Source organism: Macrobrachium nipponense, chromosome 28, assembly GCF_015104395.2.
Source record: "Macrobrachium nipponense isolate FS-2020 chromosome 28, ASM1510439v2, whole genome shotgun sequence".
Lineage (NCBI taxonomy): Eukaryota > Metazoa > Arthropoda > Malacostraca > Decapoda > Palaemonidae > Macrobrachium > Macrobrachium nipponense.
The window spans coordinates 15,809,367-15,834,547 of record NC_087217.1 but is presented as its reverse complement, the minus strand read 5'-3'; the positions used below and the strand labels follow the sequence as shown (position 1 = coordinate 15,834,547).

Sequence of the window (25,181 nt, the reverse complement as noted above, 5' to 3'; positions counted from 1 at the left end):
TCGATGCTGTTCAGCCCTGCTAGGGTCTGGGTTAGCTACACAACGTGTTGAGCAGCCACCACGGTCCTAAGGAAACGATCCAAGGACCTGTGGGCAATATCCAAAAGGTAGGAGGTGCCAGTGGTCTGGTTGTTACCAGACCCCTGCCTTCAGCCTGCGCCACGGAGAAGTTCTTGTGTAACTCGAGGGAGTGTACTTCTAGGTCATCTTGGTGCTGACGAAGAGTCTTCAACACTCCGCCTGTGATGTCGAGTTTCTTCAGAAAGCGCGGTCGTGCTTTCACAGGACAAAGCAGCATCTCCTTCGCATCGAAGGCGGTGAAGTCCATTAGGGAGGGGACTGTGAAGGACTCTAACCGATCGTCAGGAACCGAAGGGTTCAGAGTCTTCGCTACGAATTCGGTACGAAATCGAGCGTCACGAATCCCCATCCCCTGGATGCTTGACTTCGCAGGCAAAGTCATGCAATTACCTCAGAGGAAAAGAAGGGAATTGTCGTATGACCTATCCCTCTTCTCGACTTCGGTGATGTCCTGTACCCATACTGGTCTATCCGTCTGCCAGCGAAGTTGTTGTTCTCGGTAGTGGATAGGACACCGACACTCAATGTTTGGGTGTCGATGGTATGGGTACTGTGACAAGCCGTTAGGACGAAGAAAAGATTGTTATGGAACAACCGAACTAAGTCCACAGCGAAGTTCGTAAAACAGGACTTGGGCGCTCTGACAGCTGCCTACTGACTGCGTTCGGTAGGAGGCAAGTTGTCCAAGCACCCGAGCAAGTCACGTGACCTTCGCCTTAAAAGGGTTATGCCAAGAGACTAAACAAATAATTTGTTCGTCCCCCCGATGCCAGAAGGCAAGGTGATGACTCTCTTAAGGCATGTGCCCAACAGGCGAAAGTCAATTGCCTTCTAGAGACCGAGGTCCTTGATGGCAAGATATCTCATAGTATAGTTGATTCTCGGGTAAGGAGAAACAACACTATGTGACGTTGAAGACGAAGGTGTACAGAAAATGCAACCTACGTCTTCACAGCTGAACCGAGAGAAGGATCTCAGATCTGAACCTGTGCTACAAAGACTGAGAACGCTAACCGCTATTGATTGCTGTCCGGTGAGGATCGTAGTTGCAATAAAAGCGGAGCGCTTCCAGTAATGAGACAGGGAACTACTGCCTGAAGAACTGCATCTCATGGGCTGAACATTTGGAAGTAGAGCTGTCAGGTCGGAGAGTAGGCGATGTCTTCTGACATATCTGTTAATTCGGGGCGAGCAATGAATTGCACACCTACGAATACGAGATATTTTGAAGACAAACTCAGATGTCTGCAAAAATCATTCGCATTATCGCAGTGCGATGCAGCGGTTGACTAGTACAGACTTCTGTTACCGTGCGGTAAACAGAAAGATGAAAGAGTCCAAGAGATATCTCTGTTGAAAATTCTCGCAATGTCGAAGGCGATGAAATCGAGCGTCACAGCAGTAGATGGTCCTTCATTATTGCGAGAATCCCCGTTATCAGAGACCTAAGTCCATGATTGTTGGGCAGAGATACGGTTCGGTAGTCAATCCAACCAGGGGAGAGAGAGACGTAACCGACCGTGCATCTCCGAGACCTAGCTGATACTGAGCCGCTATCAGGCAGTTCAATACGCAGTAGCTCTCGGTGACGTCGTCATCCTAGTTGCCAGGTAATCCATTATTCCACGAAGGAATGCGTTCGGCTAGAACCATCGAGCATAAAGAATACGCTCGAGCAATTATATTTAACCGAAACGGATTTCGGTAAATACAAAAGCTGATTTGGTGTTGTCATGACAATACCAAGTATCTAAAATCGAAACTGATAACTGCTGGGAGGTTGCAGGCAACCCCGAGTTGCAGTTCAATTAAGATACATTCGTCTCGGTCACAAACCGTAGAGTTAACTACGGTATGCGCCTACCCCACGGACAATTCAACTGTTAAAGAATCATGTCGCGAGGGTAATATACGTAGTATATTTGTAGGTTCTGTACCACGACCTCCATCCTAAATTCTTTTCCCCTCGAGGAATGAGAATAAGGATTGGAGATCGACCGCCTTCGTTCTCTAGTCAAGAGAGTGAAGGAGAAGTCTTTTCCCAAAGGAAAGCTTCAATGGTGAACAGAATACCGAAGACGATAGTTCAAGCCAAACTGGAAGTTCCCGTCCGTTCTTCTCTATTCCAGGTTAAGCGCCTACTGTGAGATACTCTTCTTTCAGCAGCAGTCTTCTTCCAAATGCTAGAAATTACAGGAATTCGAGCATAAGCGAGGTTCCCGATTATCGTGTAACAATTATCGGGGATTCTCGCTCACTTTGGACCGTGGTCTCGCCTGAGTGTTTGGAGATCGTAAAGAACTCGAACACTCTGAGTGCGCTAGAAATTCCGTAGAATTCTAAGCACTCTGCGAAACCCCCCACCGAATTCGTCAGATGATATCGGCTGGTGGTCCTCTCGATTCCCGTAGAAATCGAGATCTAGCAGTTGGAGAAGAAAAGGAGCAGCCATCGCCTTACGGCGATGGCCTCTCAGAGCCTGGGAAAACGTATCGTCAGGAGAAAACGTTTTCCCGAGGAGGGTTACGAACTCATACTGTAGGTAAGTGTCTGCCGCCACTGTGAACGTCGTCTGGGTGGGGTTGATCGACACCTGACAGTAGAGAGCCGCTACCGCTCCGACTCATTCCAGTCCTCGTCGAGGTCGAAACCTCAGGAGGACCGAAGGGGTATTTAAATACGGTGTCCGAAGACACGTATAAACGCCTCTGTCGCAGTAGAGGAGGTGAAGTAGCTTGTTCGACCGTCCAGAACTGAGAGAGCCTTCTTGTCCGGAGACGAGAGACTACCTGGTTCAACACAGTCGGCAAGCTCCGATCGCGGCCGAAAAAAAAAAACACCCACCGTCGATTTGGGTTCCCTCTCGGGCCCCAAAACGACTCGAGCCGAGACGTGGCTCTGCTGGTGGGAGCGGCGATCCTTCCCCGAGGTCATTGTGCTGACGAATCAGCGCCGTAACCTCGGCAAAGTTCCTCTGGATCTCGGAAGTCACCGCATCTTGCAGAGTGGGACGTTAAGCCCTTCGAACAAGAGCATTCCGAGAACCTTCCTCCTAAGAAGGGGGAACAGCGACAGCCCTCTCGGTCTTCCCCATCCACTTGCGCATACGTCCTGGTCGGTCCAAGAACCGTGCCTGGCACGTAGGGCGTCGTGGTGGGATCATGAGGGGCGCACCCCTCACGATCACTCCTCAATACCTCGCTCCTCCCGGTGTAACCCGAGGAGGTTGAAGGTACGGGAGAGGCAGACCTGACGCTCCCTCGTCGCTCGCTGGCAGAACCAGCAGGCTTGGAGGGCTGCAGGCGATCGTCAACCCGGGGTGACGATCGAGCTGCAGGCCTGGTCGAACCGTCTCGCTGTGGAGAACGGCTGGACTGAGCACAGCGGCCCCGATCTCGAGTGTCAGAAGAGCTGGTGCTGGTTGCCGTTCCCGATCGCTCTCTGTGAGAGCGACGGTCAGGCGACCTGCAGGCTCCACTGTCGCAGTGAGACCGGTGCTTGTCCTCACGGCACGTCACGTCGCTGGTTCCAGCCGTGGCTGGCACCGGCGAACTGAGGACCTCTTCCCAGCCTCAGCCCGTGGTCGGTCGTGGACCGTCACGTCCCCGGGTAGCCAGCTGTTCACCGCGAGAGTGAGAGCTGGTCTGGTGAGAGTCGCATGAGCGGCTGTCACCAGTCTTCCGCCCCGTGCCGTGAACCTGACGCTGAGCGGACTCAGAGGTCTGGTTCCTGGCTGCAACGGTACGAATGGTAAGGCGACCGTTTACACCCTCGGTACCTCCCGCGAACGAGAGGCCGAGACGGACCCTGATGCAGTGGCAGAACCACTGACACCAGGCGAGGAAGTACCGGTGTTAGCCGGTACCCCGCCTCTGGTCCCCGTTAGTCTTCTTCCTTGCGGAAGAAGAGACGGGCCCCGCTCCCGAAGGAGCAGGAGGACCAGCGGAAGGAACCCTCCCGTCCCACCGAGGTGAGACGGGTCCCGAGAAGCTCCCGAGGGAGACTTCTTAGGAGGGAGGAGGCGACCTTCTTCTTCCTCGGCTGTAAAGCCTTAGAAGTCGAAGGGAAGAGGCGGCGGCCGACGACGATGAAGAAGATGAAGACGACGACCACGACACCTTCCTCCTCTTCTTCGTCAGCTTCCTCAGGACAGACGTAAGATCTGCTATCCAGGGCGGAGCCGGGGCGGGCTGCTGTAGCCGAAGCCACAGGGCCCGGACGCACCTGTACAGACAGACCAAAGTCTGGGGTAGTACCACCACGAACAGGGACGACATCAGCAGGTATGGGCATCCAGGAACAGCAGGCACGTCCAGCCCATCATCGGTAGGGACAGCCAGCGCAGCAACGGCAGGAACAGCCAGCGCAGCAACGGCAGGGCCAGCCAGCGCAGCAACTGCATGGACAGTCAGCCCAGAATCGGCAGGTACGGCAGGCAGCACCGGAAACACAGGAAGTGGAGCAGCAGCCAGCAACATCCTGGTACCGGCGGCAGGTCCAGGGGCGAGTTCTAGGGCAGCGGAAGTGTGGTCGCTGCAGCGCGGCAACCACGAGCGGCGGCGGCACGCCCCCCTCTCGGTACGGCGAACGGCACTTCACAGCGGCTGTAGGCAAGACTGTTACCACGTGAGGCGAGTACACCAGGTGAGGAGGGACGTCGTCACCTGGTTGCGTGGTCACCACTCCATGGGTGACGCATAGGCCCAGACATAGAACCGCAGCCCCTGGACACCAGCACGCTCTGCAATTGGAAGGACGCCCATACCTCACCAAGGTCCACCCTCGTGGCAGTAGCACCTGCGGAAATAATGTAGTAACGATTAATGGGGGGGAAATCCCCTCGTGCGGGGGTTTGATCCTCCCGAACGAGTGGACGACCCCTAATACAATTGTACATCGGGCACCGAGCGCCCTCCCCTCCCCCGCGCTTCGACGGATCGGGCGAGAGAAGAACTCCGATAACCTCCCCCCCCCCCAAGGGGAAGAGTCATCTGTGGGAACTGAGCGGGGGGGTCTCGTTCCCCACCCCCCCCCGCACAGTCCCCATGTACCCAACAACAAAATAAGAGCCCTAGAGCAATCGTGCCATCGGCACGATACAAGGCATAAGGATCAATTCCCTGACTGAGCGGAACTTGAAACCAAATAAAATTGATGCAATCAATAATAAGGAACAAAATGAAAATGCATCTTGCAAAACGATTCACTTCACAATGAATAAGGGCTCGGATCGAGCGCATTTGCGCCCTCGGTACCGAGCGCAAGGGTGAAAGGTTTCATTCCTTACCTTTATGGATCAAGGTTTCTGGAAACCTTGATCCATAATGAAATGATGCAATCAACAAATATATGAAAATGAAAAGACTACTGCGCTTGCGATTTCACTTCATACAAATACAAAAAAAAGGGAAGGATCAATTCCCGTGAATAGCGGAACATTGATCCCAGTCAACAATGCAATCTCAATAAAAAAATGAAAATGAAAAAGAACTGCACTTGCGATTTCACTTCATTTAAATTAAAAAGGGGGAAGGATCAATCTCCGGGCAAGCTCGGAAACTGATCCAAAATGAGTATTGCTACAATAAAAAATAATATATGAAATGAAAAAGAATACTGTACTTGCGATTCCACTTTCATACTTAATAAGTTTCCGTGCCGAGCGCATTCGTTCGGCAACGGGCATACAGGTCAAAAAATTATAAATGAAAAGAGCACTTACTTACGATTTTCATCTACACATTTCCAACCCAATATACGCTCGGAGCGAGCGCTCCCGCCCTCGGCACCGAGCATACACAATACGAGGATCATTCTGGGAAAATGAATTCCCGCAATTACGCCCTTCAGTCCCGGCACTCGGGTAATCGGAGGCGTTGTGAACCAAGATCCTTTAATTCACAATTGAATTCAATGAAATGATTGTACTTACAATTCAGTTTCACTAGATACATAGAAAAAGAAAAACACAATCATGCCGAAAGCAGACGACGGATTGAAGCGGGCAAGAGAGCGATGATACACGTCCACACGCCAGCAGGCCGAAAGCAAAGTGGTTTGTTTACCTACCAGTCGCGCGCACGCGCGCCTGTCGGACAAGCAGTTAACTACCGAACCCCTTGTTTCGAAAGCTTACGACCTATCCAGCTGCCGCTAGTACCTAGCTGCCGCTAGTACCTTCCTATTGTAAAAGGACCGAAGGTTTGTATGCCGTGTCGGAACAAATGGCTTCTCTTAGTATCAGAATCCTTCTGGCAAAAGCGACGGCCGCCTGTGCGACATCTTGCACCTTTGCCAGGGGAAAGTTGCTCAAGTTAAAAACTCAAAGAGGAGCCTCGCGACTGACCTCTCTCTCATAAGAAGATTAGCAATATTCTGGCGCCTGGCTCCTTGCGCCTAGCGCCTGGAATGTTCTGCACGCTAGAAAGGAGACTCGCTCCTGGAACGTTCCGCTTGCGTGGAAGGTCCCGTGCGCCCTGATAGTTCCGAGCGCCTACTAGACCCCTTTTAGAAAGAGCCTCTTGTCCGGAAACGTTCAATGGAAGGATCGTTCTGATTGCCACTCTACTATAAGGCTCCTTGCTCTAGCCGTCTGTTTTTCTGGCGCAATTTGCGCCAGGCTGGCGCTTCGTCTCTTTGAAGGCGCCTTGTGCCAAGAAAAATTTTCTAGAACGCGGCTCGCGTTTGGTTGTAGGAACGCGGCTCGCGCTAGTCTGTTAGCTGGAACGCGCCTCGCTGCTGGCTATTGGAACGTAGCTCACGCTAGCTTGCTGGAACGCGGCTTCCTGGCAGCGGCTGGCTCTTGCTCAGTGTTCTCTTAGTTTTCAGAGAACGCGCTAGATCATCGAAACTCCAAACATACATTCTTCGTCTTTTCGGATGTAAGATGAAGAGACGCACTTTTTTAAGGATGCCTTATCAATGGCTATCCTTGGCAGTCTGGGACGTTCTACAGAACCTGCCGAGGGGACGCCTGACCGGTGGGGGTTCTCCCTAACCTTCCAGCGGCTGTCGACTTTCCTCCTCCACTGGGTCTGGGAGTTTGGAAGAGGTCTAGGCCTGGAAGCGCTACGGAGCCAATCAGACGCACCCTCCACCACTGCACTGGGAACACTATATTCACTTCTTACCTTTTAAGAGCTCGCCTTTTGAGCTCCATCCATTTATCTTCAAATTTGCACATATGAATTTGTAGATTCTGTGGAGTAAGAAGGTGATGAGGATGCAACAACTACTAGTATTGTCAATACTCTAACTGCTCGTTAGTACGAGAGCTCTTAAAGCTTCTAAAGGAAGCATATCTAGTTATGTGCTTTCTGACTTCCTAAAGTAGGAAGTTAGATCTTATATTTCCTTCATCAAGTTCTAACACTTATACACGTATTAGTGAAAAAAAAAAAATCAATATTTCCCTTATTGCAAAATATACGAGTGTCTACCGAAAAATTCGGTAGTTTCACGTAATATATTCTTCGAAATTTCGAAGCCAAATTCATTAAAAAGTTAACAAAAGCGTATGCCAAACCAAAGACCCAGTACTTCCCTGCAAAAGACAGCTCAGAAGGTCGATGGCGATGAAAAAACGAAAATCAAGTCAGGAGGTAGCAACAACGTATGTTGACACTACCGCGACAGAGAAAATCTGGTTCTAGAACGGTAATCGTTCCTATTCCTGCCACCCAGCGGCAGGGGCGGTAAGATCACATGACCTACCCTTGCAGCGTGTGCCGCGAAATTCGAATTTCTGTTGGGGACGACGGAGTCTATAGCTAAGTATATATCTGCTGGGTAAGTTCCATGTACAAAACTGCCCATTTTGTTAGTTAAAACTCAAGAAAAAACCACAAAAAATATTCATACCTGGTTTTTCAAGTTTTATAACAAAAAGTGCATTTTATGAAAAAAAATAAAAAAAAAGAATTTGTGGATATTTCTCAGAGAAAAATACCATGAATATGCAAATTTTCTGCAAATAATGGGTAGATAGGTATAGAAGAGAAATCCGCAAATCCGGAGTGCAAGAATGCAGGGGGTCCACTGTATACTTTACCTAATAGTAGAATTATTTCTCCTTCGAACCAAGATTTCTGGCTCCAACCCTTCAGATGTTGATGCAGGTTCATGTATCTGTGGGGTAGATAAATAGTCTTGCTAAATAATCAAGATAGTATGTCTAAAGCTGAAGAGTATATACAAGAGTTCCATGAAATACATCCACAACCAATAAACCAAAACAATACGAAAAGAAAACATCAGCTTACTCTTGACTGATAATCATCTTCATGAATGTATGTGAAGATCCTTTTCTTCCAAGCTTTTTTCTTTTTCAATTTGATAGCCTGAGCATGCCACTCTCTGTACTTTGAGTTGTTTGCATAAATTGACCTGCTGTACTCGTGAACTTCACTGGCACTGTTGGGAGAATAGCAAATAAAAACAATATGTATGCTTCACCCATTAATAACATAGAGTGGTCCTTTGTTTCATACAAAATTGAATAGAGGTGAGGTACTAAATTAGGATCCAAGATCAGTCTGTGCAAAAAATAATATGAAATTATAAAAATGATATTGTTAGTATACAATAAAGTTTTGTACATACTTACCTGGCAGATATATACATAGCTTACGACTCTGACGTCACGACAGAAAATTCATAACTCGCGGCACACGCTACAGGTAGGTCAGGTGATCTACCTTACCCGCCGCTGGGTGGCAGGTGTAAGAACCAACCCCCCCTTTCCAGTCAGATTTTTCTCTTCCACTTGTCTCCTGAGGGGAGGCTGGGAGGGCCATCAATCGTATATATCTGCCAGGTAAGTACTATGTACAAAACTTTATTGTATACTAACAATATCATTTTTGTACATGAACTTCCCTGCCAGATATATGCATAGCTGATTGACACCCTTGGTGGAGGGAGAGAGACTTAAAAGTCCAGAGAAAGGGGAAATAACATATGTTAAAGTAAAAAATACCCTTGGTTCTTACCTGATTTAGGCAGAAGACTTCGTAGTTACTGTCTACAAGTCTGCGTTGCCTGAAGAGTTACAGCGAGGGCGTGACCTATAGCTGAAAAACTCTTTGGTTCTACCAATAGGAACTGACTCCTCTTACTTGGCAGAATCCAGTTAGGATCAGTCAATGGGGATCAACCCACTTAAATGACAGAGCCTGTCCACTACCCTTGCAAGGAGCTTCAAGCACAAAACGATCACCTAACCAAATACAAATGTTAATACTACGAAAGAGGGAGGTGCCTCCTGCATCCTCCTTCCCACAAACCAAAAAAACACGAATAAAAGACAAATACAATAAGGGAAAATATTTAAAAAGGATATGCTTCAGCTCCCTGCCCCAGCACTGAATCCGCCGATACGTACGGGCCTAACCCAAAGCACTTCTCATACATAATCCTTACGTCTTTCAGGTAGTGGTTGGCAAAGACTGACTAACACCTCCAATAAGTCGTCTTCATGAGGTTTTGTAGGGACATGTTCTTCTTGAAAGCCAAAGACGTAGAGATGGCCCTTACCTCATGTGCCTTGACTTTAAGAAGTCTAAACTGATCTTGGTCACAAGATGCGTGAGCTTCTTTGATAAGGTTCCTTATAAAGAATGAAAGGGCGTTCTTTGATAAGGGCCTATTAGGGTCTCTTACGGAACACCATAGGAAGTCTGAGTTAGCCCTAAGCTGTTTCTTCTTCTGGAGATAAAACTTTAAGCTCCTTACAGGGCAAAGGGTCCTCGCCTCTTCTGATCCAACTAGAGAGGATAAGCTTTTAATTTTGAAGCTCCTGGGCCAAGGTGAAGAGGGGTTTTCATTCTTGGCCAAGAAGGACGGGAGAAACGAACACACAGCTGAGTCTCCTTGGAACCCAACCTCTCCTTCCAAAGCTTGCAGTTCGCTTACTCTCTTAGCCGAAGCTAAAGCGCAGAGAAACAAGGTCTTCATAGTAAGATCTCTGAAGGAAGCTGAATGGAGAGGTTCGAATCTAGCGGATCTTAAGAACGAAAGCACTACATCCAGGTTCCAGCTTGGTGTTAAACCAGAGTTCCCTTTAGAAGTCTCAAACGACTTGATTAAATCATGCAGATCCTTATCTTCAGAGATGTTTAATCTCCTGTGTCTGAACACAGAAGATAGCATACTCCTGTAGCCCTTAATGGTAGAGACTACCAAACCGCATTTTTCCCTCAGGAAAATAAGAAAATCTGCTATCTGGGTCACAGAGGTACCGGAGGAGGAAACGTTCTGATTCCTGCACCAACGTCGAAAAACATCCCACTTCGACTGGTAGACCTTGGAAGTGGAAGGTCTCCGTGCATTGGCAATTGCTCTTGCAGACTTTGACGAAAACCCCTTAGTTCTGACCAGACTCTTGATAGTCTGAATCCAGTCAGACTGAGAGCGTGGAGGTTCTTGTGAAACCTGTCGAAGTGGGGCTGTTTGAGCAGATCGACTCTTAGTGGCAGGGATCTTGGAACATCTACCAACCATTCCAGTACCTCTGTGAACCAGTCTTGGGCGGGCCAGAATGGAGCTATCAAGGTCATCCTTGCTCCTTCTGATGCTGAGAATTTCCTTAGTCTCTCCCCTAGAATCTTGAAAGGAGGAAACGCATAAAGGTCTAGGTTGCTCCAGTCCAACAGGAACGCGTCTACCGCTACTGCTTTCGGGTCTGAAATTGGTGAGCAGTACAGGTCTATCCTCGCGTTCCTGGCAGTTGCGAAGAGGTCCAGATGAGGTCTGCCCCAGAGCTTCCACAGTCCCTGGCATACGTCCGAGTGAAGGGTCCATTCTGAGGGAAGGACTTGGTTTCTTCTGCTGAGCAGATCTGCTCTGACATTTCTTTCTCCCTGTACGAACCTGGTGAGGAGACTTATCTCCCTTTCCTCCGACCATAAGAGGAGCATTCTTGCTGTTTCGTACAGGGAGAATGAGTGAGTCCCCCCTTGTTTCCGAATGTATGCCAGGGCTGTGGTGTTGTCCGAGTTGACCTGAACTGAAGACTTCTGAACGAGAGGTTCGAACTCCTTGAGGGCTAACCAAATCGCCATGAGCTCTTTTTTGTTTATATGCCAGGACACCTGTTCCCCCATCCAGGTGCCTGACACTTCTCTGGATCCTAGAGTCGCTCCCCAACCTTTGTCCGATGCGTCTGCAAATAAGACTAGGTCGGGGTTTTTCAACCGTAAGGAAATGCCTTCCTTGAAAAGAAGAGGGTTTGCCCACCATCGGAGATCCTCTTTTATCTCGTTCATGATTTTGAATACAAAATCTAGGTTCTGAGCACCCCGATTCCAGTTCTGATTCAGGAAGAACTGTAGGGGTCGGAGGTGCAACCTCCCTAGAGAAACGAATTGCTCCAGCGAGGAGAGTGTCCCCAACAGACTCATCCACTCCCTCGCTGTGCATACATCTTTCTCCAGAAAGGTTGCGACCTTCTCTGCACAACGATTGATCCTTTCCGGGGATGGAAAAGCCCGAAAAACCTGAGAAACCATCCGAATCCCCAGATAAATACGATCTTGGCTGGGGATTAGCTGTGATTTCTCGAAGTTTATCAGTAAACCCAGAGAATTCGCTAAGGTCAGAGTGATGTGAAGGTCCTCCAGACATTTCTGCTTCGATTTGGCCCTGATCAGCCAATCGTCCAAGTAAAGGGACACCCTCACTCCTTCGAGATGAAGCCATTGGGCTACGTTCTTCATCAGCCCTGTAAAGACTTGAGGGGCTGTAGAGAGGCCGAAGCACAAAGCCCTGAACTAAAACACTTTCCCTTTCCACATGAATCTCAGGAACTTGCGCGAAGAAGGATGGATTGGCACATGAAAATAAGCGTCCTGAAGGTCTAGTGACACCATCCAGTCCCCTGGACGAAGGGCGGCTAATACTGAGGATGTCGTCTCCATCGTAAACCTTCTCTTCTTCACAAAGACATTCAGGGCGCTTACGTCCAGAACCGGTCTCCATCCTCCTGAGTTCTTGGGCACAAGAAAAAGACGGTTGTAGAAACCCGCGGAATGAGGGTCCTGCACCATCTCTATCGCTTGCTTCTCCAGCATCAGCTCTACTGCTAGAGCAAGGGCCTGATTCATATGAGGGTCTTTGTACCTGGCCACTAACTCCCTTGGTGTGGTGGTCAAAGGAGGTCTCGACACGAAGGGAATGAGGTACCCCTTTTTGATTATAGAGAGGGACCAGTTGTCCGCCCCCTTCTGTGCCCAGACGTCTGCAAAACACAGCAGTCTGGCACCTACTGCAGTCTGGAGGACACTCGTACTATTTCTTTGCTCTGATAGAACGAGAGAAGGTCCTTCCTCTTCTAGGAGGTCTTGTTCCTCTGGAGGAAGAAGCGCGGGAAGAAGGGCCTCCTCGAAAGGGCTCTTGCTTGATCGAAGCCTCCTTCTTCGCCTTAGGTTGAAAAGAAGCCTTAGGAATTCTCGCTGAGCGAGCCAACATATCTTGCGTCGCTTTAGCAGAAAGAGCGTTGGAAATGTCGTTTATGATCTTCTTGGGGAAGAGTTGCTGGGAAAGCTTAGCAAACAACAGCGACGATCTCTGCGCGTGCGACACCGCTTTAGTTAAAAAGGAGCAGAAAACTGCCCTCTTCTTAACAACTCCTGCCCCGAAAAGCGAAGCTATCTCTCCAGAACCGTCTCTCACTGCCTTGTCCATGCAAGACAATACAGAATGTAAATCTTCCGGAGATAAAGAGTCTTGATCCCTCGTCTTCTTAGCTAAGACTCCTAGGGTCCAGTCGAGGAAGTTAAACACTTCCAGCACCCTGAACATTCCCTTCAGAAGGTGGTCGAGTTCGCACATTCTCCACGTCGTCTTAGCTGAATTAAGCGCCGAACGCCGTGCGGAATCCACCAACGAAGAGAAGTCCGAGTCTGCAGAAGCTGGAAGAGTCAAACCCAAAGGTTCCCCCGACTCGTACCAGAATCCCATCTTTCCGGTAAGTTTGGAAAGTGGGAAGGAAAAAACTGTCTTCCCCTTCTCCTCCTTGGAGACCAACCAATCTTCGAAGCTCTTGAGCGCTTTCTTCATTGACACCGTAGGTTTCATTTTCACCACCGACGACGTCTTCAAAGTTTTAGCTGTAGAAAACAATGAAGGTGGAGAAGGAGGTGCAACCGCCGAAAGAGACTCTCCAAATTCTTGCAAGAGGAGTTCAGTCAATCTCTTGTAACAGGAACCTGAAGAATCCTTCGGAAGATCTTCCTCAGAAGCACCATGTCCTTCTTCCGAAGAAAGACGTTTGGACGATCGGCTGCCTATAGGAGAGCTTTTCCTAGGAGAGCGCCTACCAGGAGAACTCCTACTGGGAGAGCGCCTGCTGGGAGAGCGCCTGTTGGGAGAGCGCCTGCTGGGAGAGCGCCTGTCGGGAGAGCGCCTCCTACTGGGAGAGCGCCTGTAGGGAGAGCGCCTGTAGGGAGAGCGCCTGTAGGGAGAGCACCTACTGGGAGAGCGCCTACTAAAAGAGCGCCTGCTAGAGGAGGCGCGTCTGTCCAAATCCTTGTCAGAGACAACTGAAGGGCTCCTAGTATGAGGAGAGCGCCTATCAGGAAACTTACGCCTGCTAGGCTCTAGGCGCCTATCACGTTCTAAGCATTTGTCAGGCCCTTGGCGCTTGTCCAATCCAACTCGCTTGTCAGGCTCTTGGCGCCTGTCACAAAGTGAAAAGTCTTCCGAAGAAGAACGTCTATCAGACGCAAAGCGTTTGCAAGGTAATGAGTGTCTGTCTGAACGAGTGCGCTCGCAAGAAGGCGATAATCTAGTCTGTCTCTTGCTAGGCTCCTTGCGCCTACTATCTTCTCTGATTTTGGCAGAAGGCGAACGAATCTCAGGCGAAGAAACAAAATCCGGAGAAAAGCGCCTACTAGTCTCCGTGCGCCTATGCAGAGGAGAGCGGCTTCCAGGTGAAGAGCGCCTACTGCGATCCTGGACAGAACGAGACTCCTTATTCTTGTCAAACTCTGACGTTTACAAGAAGAAGAGCGAGTCTTCGGAGAGCGAGTCCTATCCTCCCTAAGACTAGGGGAGCGGAGTTCAGGAGAAGAGCGCCTGTCAAGATCCTTACGTCTACTTGCTTGAGGGGAGCGCCTACTTGGAGAGCGACTGAGTCTCTCTTTAACCCCTTACAAGATTAACCCGAGATATATCGTTATCAGTGTGCTAAAAATTCTGGACTTACCACGAGATATCTCGTTGAAAAGTTAAACGTGAATATTGGGCTAATACGAGATTTCTCGTGGCTCAGTATTGTTACAGCAGGCTTCTCCGAGATATCTCGTCCTATATCATACGTTTGGCAGTGGTATTTGCTGCTGGAAGTCGTGAGTTACCAACGATAATTTTCTGTATTTTTTCGCGCAGACGACACGTCATTAGTAGCACTTCAGCTGCCATCTTTGACCTTTGTTTTTTTTGTTTTTTGCATATTTTTGCCTAATTAGGTAAGTTTGGTTGCATTATTTGTCATCATAGACTGATTATATGTTATATTATTGATTCATCGTGTTGCTGTTGTGTCTTGTTAGCTAACCCCATGAGTATTTTGTGGTATATAGAGTAACCGGTGATCTTGAGAGGTTCTTCGTTCGTTTGTACGTATTTTATATCGTATTTTCGCCAGTTCTAAGTAAATTTGGTTGTTTATTTATCATCTAAGACTGTTTATATGTTATATTATTGACTTATTATGATGATTTCGTGTCGTTTGTTTGTCTCTTGACCATTTTGTGATACGTCAAGTATAATTTTTTCCAAGGATTTTTTTTTTCCTTTTTTTACGATGAGTACGCACTATTTTACTAGCTCTCCAGTGGTGACTTTTAGAATCTTCTGTATTTCTTCATTTTCACGTTTTAGGTAAGTTTCATTGTTCTTTTTTTTTGTTCTTTTTTTTTTATTTTAGACTGTTTATATGATATATTGTCGAGTAATTTGTTAGTATCTTGACTATTTATTTATTATTCTAGCCTTTTATTTATTTTTTATTTTAGCCCAGTTATGGCAAATTACCATGACAACAGTGATACTGAGGAATCATTTACAGAGCTTGAAAGTTCTGGCTCAGAAGGCGACGATTCAAGCTTGGATGATTCCAGTGACGATGACAGCGATACCAATACAGATACAGATACAGTAATGGATGAAACACAATGGAGGAGAATCGCAGATTCTACTGCCCCTCCACCCCCTCGATTTCCATTCACAGGAACAACAGGTCTCAATATCCCAGGGAATATTGAAAGTATGTCGCCTTTAGATTTTTTCCATGTATTTTTTGATGATGAACTGATTGAACTTATTTGCACTGAAACCAATAGATTTGCTGAGCAATGCAATGCAGACCCAAATACGTGGCATCCTGTAACTCCACCTGAACTCAGAGTTTTCTTAGCACTAAATACTTTGAAAGCAATTGTGAAGAAGCCAGAAGAATCCTTGTATTGGTCTAAAAATCCACTTCTTAGAACCCCAATTTTGCTGAAACTATGCCTTTCAAAAAGATACAAGAAAATCAGGCAGTACCTGCATTTTTCTGATAATGAAGCATACGATGCAAATTCGCATCCTAATCCCAAACTGAATAAGATATATCCTATTTATGTGCACTTAGAAAATAAATTTAGAACTGTCTACACCCCACAAAGAGATATTTCAATTGATGAGAGTCTCTTGCTATATAAAGGAAGATTGGGATGGGTACAATATATCCCATTGAAGAGATCAAGATTCGGCATAAAGTTCTTTATGTTATGTGAAGCGAGTACAGGATATGTGTGGAGTTTTTTGATTTATGTAGGTAAAGGAACACAATTCGACCAGGATTTCAATGAATTGCCTAAATCCTCACAGGTTGTAATGACTTTACTGAAACCTCTTTTGAATAAAGGCTATTGCCTTACAATAGACAATTATTACACCAGTCCTGAGTTAGTGGATATTCTAGTAAAATGTAGAACAGATTGCTATGGCACTGTTAGAATAAATCGAAAAGACCTGCCAGTTTCATTGAAAACTGAAAAGTTGAAGAAGGGGGAAATGTCTGCTTATCGTAGAGGTAAAGTTATGGCCATGAGATGGAAGGATAAAAAAGATGTTGTTCTACTCTCCACAGTTCACAATGGTGATGAAGTTGAAATTGCGAGTAGGAGAGGTACGAAAAAGAAGCCCAAAGTTGTAGTAGACTATAACCACACAATGGGTGGTGTGGATAAGTTTGGAATGCATATCAGTGTTTCAAGATGAGTAATGAAAATTGCTGTTCATCTCTCAAATTCAGGTTGGAAATAATTGATTCAACTCTGAAGAAGTATCATGCTGAAATCCCTCAAACAAGACCAGGTAGACCATCTATTTCAGCGAATCCTACCCGCTATTCAGGAAGGCATTTTCCAATTGACATTCCTCCTACCCCCAAAAAGAAATTTCCTACAAGGCAATGTGTTGTTTGCTCTAAGAAAAGGGATAATAATGGAAAACCGATCAGACGAGAGTCTCGCTACATGTGTGAGATATGTGAAGTTAGTCTGTGTATAACCCCCTGCTTCAAATCATACCATACAAAATGATTGGGAAATACACTGGTTTATGTGAAGTGATTTTTTTTTTTTTTTTTTTTTTTACCCAAATGAAGAGAAATATATGATTTTGTTTATTCTAATGGTGAAATTTTTTTTTTTTTATTCAAATGAAATGAAAAAATACTTTTATCAAAATGAAGTGGAAAAATAAAAAGTTATCAAGCATCAATATGATTTTTATTCAATTCCTATTATCAAAATTACTAAAACGAAGCATACGAGATATCTCGTGATAGAATAAAATGATTATAATTTATACGAGATAACTCGTTATTGGCCATAAAAAGGTCTCAAGTGGAGTTTCTAAAAATAACAATTTTACATAAAATAATCACCATTTTCTGTTGAAATCAAATTAGAATAGAGTCTAAACAAGTTATATTTTAATTTAATTCAATAAAACAATTAGATTCTTTTTGAAACATTATGTTGAAAAAATAAGTCTTTGAAGGGGTTAATGAAAGAGGCTCTGCTGCGAGGCTCTTGCACTTTTCCTGCATTAGGCGAAAAATCCGCAGAATCCTTCTTTGACTTCTTCACCGGTAGGGAGATGTCCTTCCGACGATGAGAACTCCCCGCCAAAGAGTTGGCTAAAGCAGAAATCTGCCCCTGTAGGCCAGCCAAGATGCACGCTGGCGATCTCTCGAACTCTTCGGTAGGAGTAGAAGCCCGAGCGTAGAAAGGAGAAGAGGATCCTTGAGCTCTCCTGGCTCTCTTACGCTCGATCTCTGGTTCTTCTGAGAAGGATTCGGGGCTGGAGGGAAGGGCGCAAGGATCCTTCCAAGCTCTCTTGAGAGGGCGCGATGACTCCGACGCGCTCCATCTACGCTTAGGAGAAGGAGACGAAGAAGACAAGAAGCACTGTTTCAACACTTCTTTCTTGGCTCTATCCAAGGCAGCCTGGGAGCGAGCAACAGGATCTGCCGAGGGAACGCCTGACCGGTGGGGGTTCTCCCTAACCTTCCTGCGGCTTTCGACTTTTCTCCTCCACTGGGTCTGGGAGTCTGGAAGAGGTCTAGGCCTAGAAGCGTTAGTGAGCCGGTCAGACGCACCCTCCACTGCACTAGGGACACTGCACTTATCACTTTCACTGTCACTCTTACCTTTAGAAGAGTGTACTTTGCTCTCGTTACTCCTTACTGCATTCTCCGAACATGAATCTTCGGGTTCAAAGCTAGGAGCAGGGGCTGAAACAGGAGAAGGAACTACGTCTACATTTGGGTTCTCAACATCAAGTTCGCTAACAAGCGACCTACTTGAACTCCTGGATGAAGCCTTACGCGCTCTATCCTTCTCTAACTTCCTTAAGTAGGAAGAAAGAGACTTCCATTCGTCATCATCCAACCTTTCACACTCTTGACAAGGGTTAACAAAAGAACATTCATTCCCTCTACAGTTCATACACACACTGTGAGGGTCTAAAGAGGCTTTAGGAAGCCTCACCTTACATTTACTCTTCGAACATACTCTAAACATAGAAGATTTCTTAAGTTCAGAATCAGCCATAACGAGAAATAAACAAAGAACAATTCAAAAAACTATCCAAAATAGCGTATGCCAAGCTAACGAACAAAGGGTACATCACCAAAAAAGTCAATCCAAGAATCGTCGGCGACGAGAATAAATCCACTATCGAGAGGACTTAACAACAGGTGCTGTTAAGCCGGCGACAGAGAAAAATCTGACTGGAAAGGGGGGGTTGGTTCTTACACCTGCCACCCAGCGGCGGGTACGGTAGATCACCTGACCTACCTGTAGCGTGTGCCGCGAGTTTTGAATTTTCTGTCGTGATGTCAGAGTCGTAAGCTATGTATATATCTGGCAGGGAAGTTCATGTACAAAAATGCACCATTATCAAACCTTAGTATTTTCTGTTGCCACACTATAAGTTGCTGTTGCTTATTTGATCTCTCTGAAGACGATGCAGAGAAAGTAGACAAAGGGATAAAATTGCTAAGTGTAAGGTCTCCCCCAGCTGTTCCTTCAACTACTCTAGGGGAGGCATCAACCAGCTGAGTTCCTGTCAACTGCTGCAAAATGACTCTATAATAAAAAGATTTCTATTAATACCATATTACTGTATGGGAATGTTGAAATAAGCTTTGCTACCACTACAAAATATGCGATAAAATATGCAATAAAACATGACAAATATCAGGTTTTGAAAAACAAAAGCTAACAAATTTTTCAGAGTAAATATCTAAATGCATGGTATAAAACCCAAATTCAAATACTGATACACTATACCTAAAGAAACTCTGCAAGTAATGAACTGTACACAGAAAAATATGACAGAATGAAGTGCTTATTATCATCTTCTATCATGTCAGGTTAGCAGTCAATTTTTTTATCATCTGTAAAAAATTGTGGAAGCACAGTAAATACCTTATTGTACATTCCTGCGATCAAAACCACTGTAAAGGTTCTTGTTTGACATCTAGCATAAAAGCAGCATATTCAAGCTCTCTTGAAGCTATGATATCATAAATAAATGTCAAGCCTTTAAACAATTTAGACAGCTGCCTTTGTATTTGGGCCCATCTGCACTTCAGTATGAATGTGGTACCATAAAAATGAAGTGGAAAGGGCAGAATGCCTACATCTCAAAAGAAAACTACATACTATACATTTAATATAAATTTTTCACAATCAACAAAATTTCTTACCTAATTTTCAGATTCTTTATGTCTTCTTTTGTGAAATAGAAGGCACAACTATCACACCTAGGTTCCATGTTGCCCCTCAGATTTCTAAGTGACAGGAACTAACGTCAGCAACCCATGGCACCTATGCTGGTCGTAAATTTGTACTGGAAGCTCTCCACTCATACCCAAGCTGCAGGCCAACAGATTTAAATCATCCCTCTTCTTTCTTGTTCTTGAATGTCAAAAACATTCCACCACACCAAGGAAGTTGCTTAACCTTTTCATATCTGATACTTCCTTGGCCTGGAGCAATAACCTGGTAAAAAAACATGATTAGCCAAAATCTGTGAATTTAGCAACCTCAAACATAGAAAATAGTTCAAAAGTAATCAGCTCTTAACAATTTTGTATGAAAAAAAAAGCAAAATTACTTTACAAATAATACAGTGGAACCTCGACATACAAAAGTCCCAACTTACGAAAAATTCAAGTTACGAAAGCAAAGACGAAGATTTTTTTGCCTCTGCCTACAAAAATAATTCAGGTTACAAAAGGGTGTTACTGTAAAGTCCCGAGATTCGCCTGGACCTCCGAGAACAATTTTAAAACTCGCACGCCTCTAGCTCTGTAGACTCGCCACCATCCTCCCACTCTCCCATTGGTTCCTAATGCTAGTCACTGCTGTAAGATCCTGCTCTCCTACTGGTCAGTATCTACCCCATCACGCTCTACGTAAAGGCGTCGTTCGGCCACTCCATCGCACCAGCGTTATCGTACGCATGCAGAATTCGTTCGTTCACATATACGATTTCGTTTGTTAATGTAAATTTGCGTAAGTGATTTCGCTTTGTACTTTATCGTGTTGTGTGAGAACTTAATTGGTAACTTAATTACGTACGTATAGCCATGGGTCCCTAGAAAGTTGCTGAAGTTCACGGAAAGATGAGGATACTTTCTATGGAGACAAAGATGGAGCTAATCAAGAAGTATGAAGCTGGCATGCGGTTGAGTGTGATCGCTAAGGAATACGGCCGAAATCCGTTGACGATAGGCACCATCCTTAAGCAGGAGGCCATCATAGCAGCTACACCTTCCAAGGGCGTGACTATTTTGTCCAACAAGAGGAGCCACGTGCATGATGAGATGGAGAGGCTGCTTCTTGTATGGATAAAAGACACAGAAATCGCTGGCGAAACGATAACCCAGACTGCAATCTGCCACAAGGCCAGCGCTATTTTTGGCGATTTGATTGCCCAGGCCGAAGACGGAGGAGGAGAAGGGACATCGACGCCAACCCCAGACTTCAAGGCTTCTTGTGGGTGGTTTGAAAAATTCCGGAAACAGACTGGCATCCATTTGGTGGTGCGGCATGGGGAGGCGGCCAGCTCAGACACGAAAGCGACCGAAGCCTTTATTAAGACGTTCGATGAGATGACAATCAACGAAGGCTACAGTTCTCAGCAAGTCTTCAACTGTGATGAGACTGGCCTTTTTTGGAAAAAAATACCTTGTCAGACATACATCACGGAGGACAAGAAGAAGCTACCCGGGCATAACCCTATGAAAGACAGGCTTACGCTCACACTATGTTCCAATGCCAGTGGGGATTGTAGTCAAGCCCCTACTTGTCTATCATTCGGCGACTCCTCGAGCCTTCAAGGCCCACAAAGTGCTAATGGAGAAGCTTCCAGTGACGTGGAGGGCTAATGCGAAAGCCTGGGTAACGAGACTTTTGTTCACCAAGTGGGTAAATCTGTGTTTCTGCTCGACAGTGAAGAAATTCTTGGAAGAGAAGCGCCTCCCTCTGAAATGTCTGCTGCTGTTGGACAATGCCCCTGCTCACCCTCCTGGCCTCGAGAAAGATATCCTAGCGGAGTATTCTTTCATCAAGGTTCTTTATCTTCTGCCTAACACCACCCCTCTCCTCCAGCCCATGGAGCAGCAAGTGATATCGAACTTCAAGAAGCTGTATACGAAACATCTTTTCAAGAGATGTTTCGACATCACCAATACCACAAACCTCACCTTGCGTGAATTTTGGAAGGAGCATTTCAATATCGTCATATGCATCCGACTCATCGATCAAGCTTGGCAGGAAGTTTCGAGGCGAACCTTGAATTCTTCGTGGAGGAAACTTTGGCCTGATGCCGTATCCGCCCAAGACTTCGAGGGATTCGACGTGGGCGAAGCTGATGCAGATTCAGAAACAGTTGACGATCCTGAAACTGTTTTGCAACCAGATCTTGACAAGATCATTGCTCTCGGCAGGTCCATGGGGCTGGTCGTCGATGAGGACAACATCAATGACCTTCTCGAGGAGCACCAAGAGGAGCGTACAACGGATGACCTGAAGGAGTTGGAGGCCATACAACATAACGTCGTTCAAGAAGAGTTCTCTAGCAGCGGCAAGGAGGACGACCCTATGACAACGGCAGAAATTAAGGATGCTCTAGCTGCTTTTCATAAAGTGCAATCATTTGTAGAAAAGAGACACCCCGAAAAGGCTTACACAGGTCGTATGCTTGTGCAGTTCAATAACGTTTGCCTGAGTCGTTTCAGAAACATTGTGAAAAGCAGGCAGAAGCAATCTTCCTTGGATAGTTATTTTTTAAAGAAGCCTTTAGTAGGAGTATGCAAACAGGAAGATCCAAGTGATACAAAAAAACAAAGTTGAAAGTGGTGAAGAAATTGAAATTTTGCAAAAAACATAAAGCATAAAAGTAAATAAAATGTAAAAATCAAAAAAGAAAAAAAAAAAGAAATTCAATTTTAAGTTTTTGGAAAAGTTGAGAGTTAATGTTTTCTGCCATTTGTTGATGTGTTTCGTAAAGTTTAGTGTTAATATTTTCTGCCATTTTTTTTTGTGTGTTTCGTAAAGTTAAGTGTTCATGTTTTCTGCCATCTGTCCTCCTCCTCTGTCGCCACGTGTTCCATGTTTTCTGCCATTTGTCCTCCTCCTCTGTCGCCACTTTCGGAGATCGCCTCACTCGAAAGGTAAGGTTCCACATTTTACTACATACGTATGTACGTACAGTATTTCTTGTACCATGTACACTAATACACTTTATTTACAGGTATGTAGTACTTATTAGTAGTACGTATGTATATGTAGTTCAAGTTAGGCACTGAATGGTCCAAATTGTTGTATTTCATTGTTTATTGGTCAATTTTGCTTTATTATAAAAATCAGGTTATGAAAGCCGCTTCGGAACGGATTAATTTTGTATCCTGAGGCACTACTGCACAGGGAACATGGAGCAAATGCAACCAAGGGAACATGGAGCGAATGCAACCAACTACAATTTATACAGCACCTAAAAGTATAGAGATGATAAGAGACATATCACAACTTGTTATGGTATAGTCACAGGATTAATACCTGTGCTCAGGTTTCAAACTGGGATATACTGTATGTATTCATTGCAGATTATTGTTGTTGAGGGAATGTAAAGTAAGTTACATAAGGAACTGATTCCAATCCATTTGACAGCAAACTCCATTTGCAATTATACCTATTCAATGTTGAAGCACATATGCTACTTTTTTAAATACTGCATGGTAAAAATTATATCAATAAAAATAAATCACAAAGAAGAGATAGCAATGCCCACCCTCCCTCCACAATTGTTTTCAGTATTCATCCACACTATCTATGGATACATTGCTGTACTGTAATGTACTTCTTTACTGAGAAAAGGTGAGAAAAATGTAAATGTGATGGCTGGGAATCTTCTGATGATATATCGGTAGGTTCATCTGCCTTGGGTAAGCTAAGATAATTCAAAAATAAAGGAGCAGAAAAAGCCAATATTTTTTTTTACACTGTTAGGAGTACGAAAAATCAATGGTGTTTACCTCAGGATGTATGTAAGAGTTCGGTGGAATTTCAGAACATCAGGAGCTAAAGTTGATTAAGGTTTCTTTTGTCCTGGTCTAGTCTCAAGAAACACTTTTATAGGAAGTTGCTTTCCAGCTATTTTTAATTTATCACGATGGTGATGTAGGGGTTGTAAATATTTGGTGAAGCTAAGTGATTTTTAAGTTACGTTCCAAAAAATCTCTGTGATGTTCACATTGCAAATGCATACAATGATTCTTCTTCTTCAGATCTTTTGGTCACTGTCTTCTGATGATTTAATGTTCTTCCAGTTTTGTTTCTTAAGACCTTTGTACAATCTTCAAGGTTTTTTTCCACTTCTTCATCTAGTCCTCAGCCAACTTCCCTTAAATCTGCAAAATTTTCTTTATTTTTTCATGAATCAAAGGAAAGTTCCTAAAATCATTCATAACTTCACTCCAAAAGAGGCTCCTGACATTCAGTGATAGTTTCTGGTTTTCATTCATTCACTGAAGATTTTATGTTACTAAACATGAAGTGTAAATGACCTTTTGAACTTTAAGATGTCCAGATCAGGGTGGACAGCCAAGTTAAGTGTACACAGCCTTGACACTCCAGATTATACCATTCTAAACATTGCAGCTGTAAAGTCATGCTGAAAGGTAAAAATGTAATCTTGTCATTTTCATTTCCATATTCACCTGTTACAGGGCAAAAAGTGCATTGTATACTATCAGTAGGAGTTTAAAATTTGATTATTCTGCTTGTAGTTTTCCTTACTCTAGGACTGAAACAATATCACAATTATCCCTTAAATGTCAGTGATCAACAATCTCCTGTTGTACTGTCAAACCACAGATAGATAGCTTTTCTCTGTTCTCAAGAAAAGAAATAAAAAAAAAAAGGTCAACAAAAGGATTTTGACGTAAGGAAAAATCTATTTCTGGGCGATTGGCTCGTGTCGCCAGCGAAATATCCTTTAATCTATTATTTCTAGGGTAAATGTACTAACACATACCAGAGAATAAATAAAATAAAGAAAAAGGTCAGTATAACTGACTCGCTCACCCTCTAGGAGGGTGTCGGTATGAACACTAGGCGAGTGAGACCACTACCACGAGCCAAATGCCAATAGAAATCTCCCACTACAAAACCCTCCAAGAGGGGAGCCGTCCCACAGAGTGAGCAGCTCGTACTACTACTACTCCATCCCATGCTGCCGACTGCTGCGCCTCTGGTGGCCATCCTGAAGTTAGCAGACAATCTTGAGCGAAGGGATGGGTAGGGTGGGATTTCGCTGGCGACACGAGCCAATCGCCAGAAATAGATTTTTCCTTACGTCAAAATCCTTTTTTTTCTGGGCTCAGCTCGTGTCGCTTGCGCGAAATCGTACCAGAGAAACAGCACAAGATTGTATATAAAGTAAACAAAGTAATAAAATAAAATAATTAACTTAAAATAGGTCTCAAATAAAAGATAAAATATAAATGAATGAATATAATTGCTAAAAAGATACATATACACAGTAAAATAAAATTAAACTATGCTTAAATTACCCTTAAAACTAATCATGTTGATAACATAAGGTAATTTACATATATATAGGTACAATGATTACATGTCATTAATGAAATCTGTGTAACAAAATGTATCAAAAGAATAATAGCAATTAATATAAAAATACATAAACACATTAAGCAACAATAAAAATATATCTCAGGAATGTATATGACTTAATATACAAAACCCGTAACCATTGTAATATGATGTATCCCCTAGCATAAAAATAAGGGGTTAACATCTATGAGATCAATGTTGCAATCATCTGTGAGTGTCCCTAACCAGACAAAAAGGGGCACTACACAATCATAAAGCAGCTAAGACACAAGGTGAATGCCAATGAACAAGGTAGGAATAGACGAACTGTTGGGTGAGGCAGGTAGAAAGGAGGACTGAATCTTCTACTACAATTTAGCTAGAGTCAGGGGAAACTATGTTACCCGCTGCTACTGCTGG

The 25,181-nt window shown here is 44.9% G+C and overlaps 1 protein-coding gene across 6 annotated transcripts in view; it reads right to left on the bottom strand.

Moving 5' to 3' along the window:
- Nucleotides 1-25,181, bottom strand: part of LOC135201457 (tectonic-like complex member MKS1) — a 103,475-nt gene that overhangs the window by 57,006 nt on the left and 21,288 nt on the right. For 3 of the 6 annotated variants that reach the window (XM_064230418.1, XM_064230417.1, XM_064230415.1), the window contains exons 2-5: nucleotides 19,349-19,643; nucleotides 18,543-18,725; nucleotides 8,343-8,493; nucleotides 8,132-8,208 (exon numbers count right to left, since the gene is read on the bottom strand). In XM_064230418.1, the coding sequence (XP_064086488.1) occupies nucleotides 8,132-8,208; nucleotides 8,343-8,493; nucleotides 18,543-18,725; nucleotides 19,349-19,416 (479 nt within the window). In that variant the 5' untranslated portion in view covers nucleotides 19,417-19,643. Of the gene's footprint in view, nucleotides 1-8,131; nucleotides 8,209-8,342; nucleotides 8,494-18,542; nucleotides 18,726-19,348; nucleotides 19,644-23,182; nucleotides 23,821-25,181 lie in introns of all 6 variants that reach the window. The other 3 variants (XM_064230416.1, XM_064230419.1, XM_064230420.1) reach the window with 3 other exon arrangements.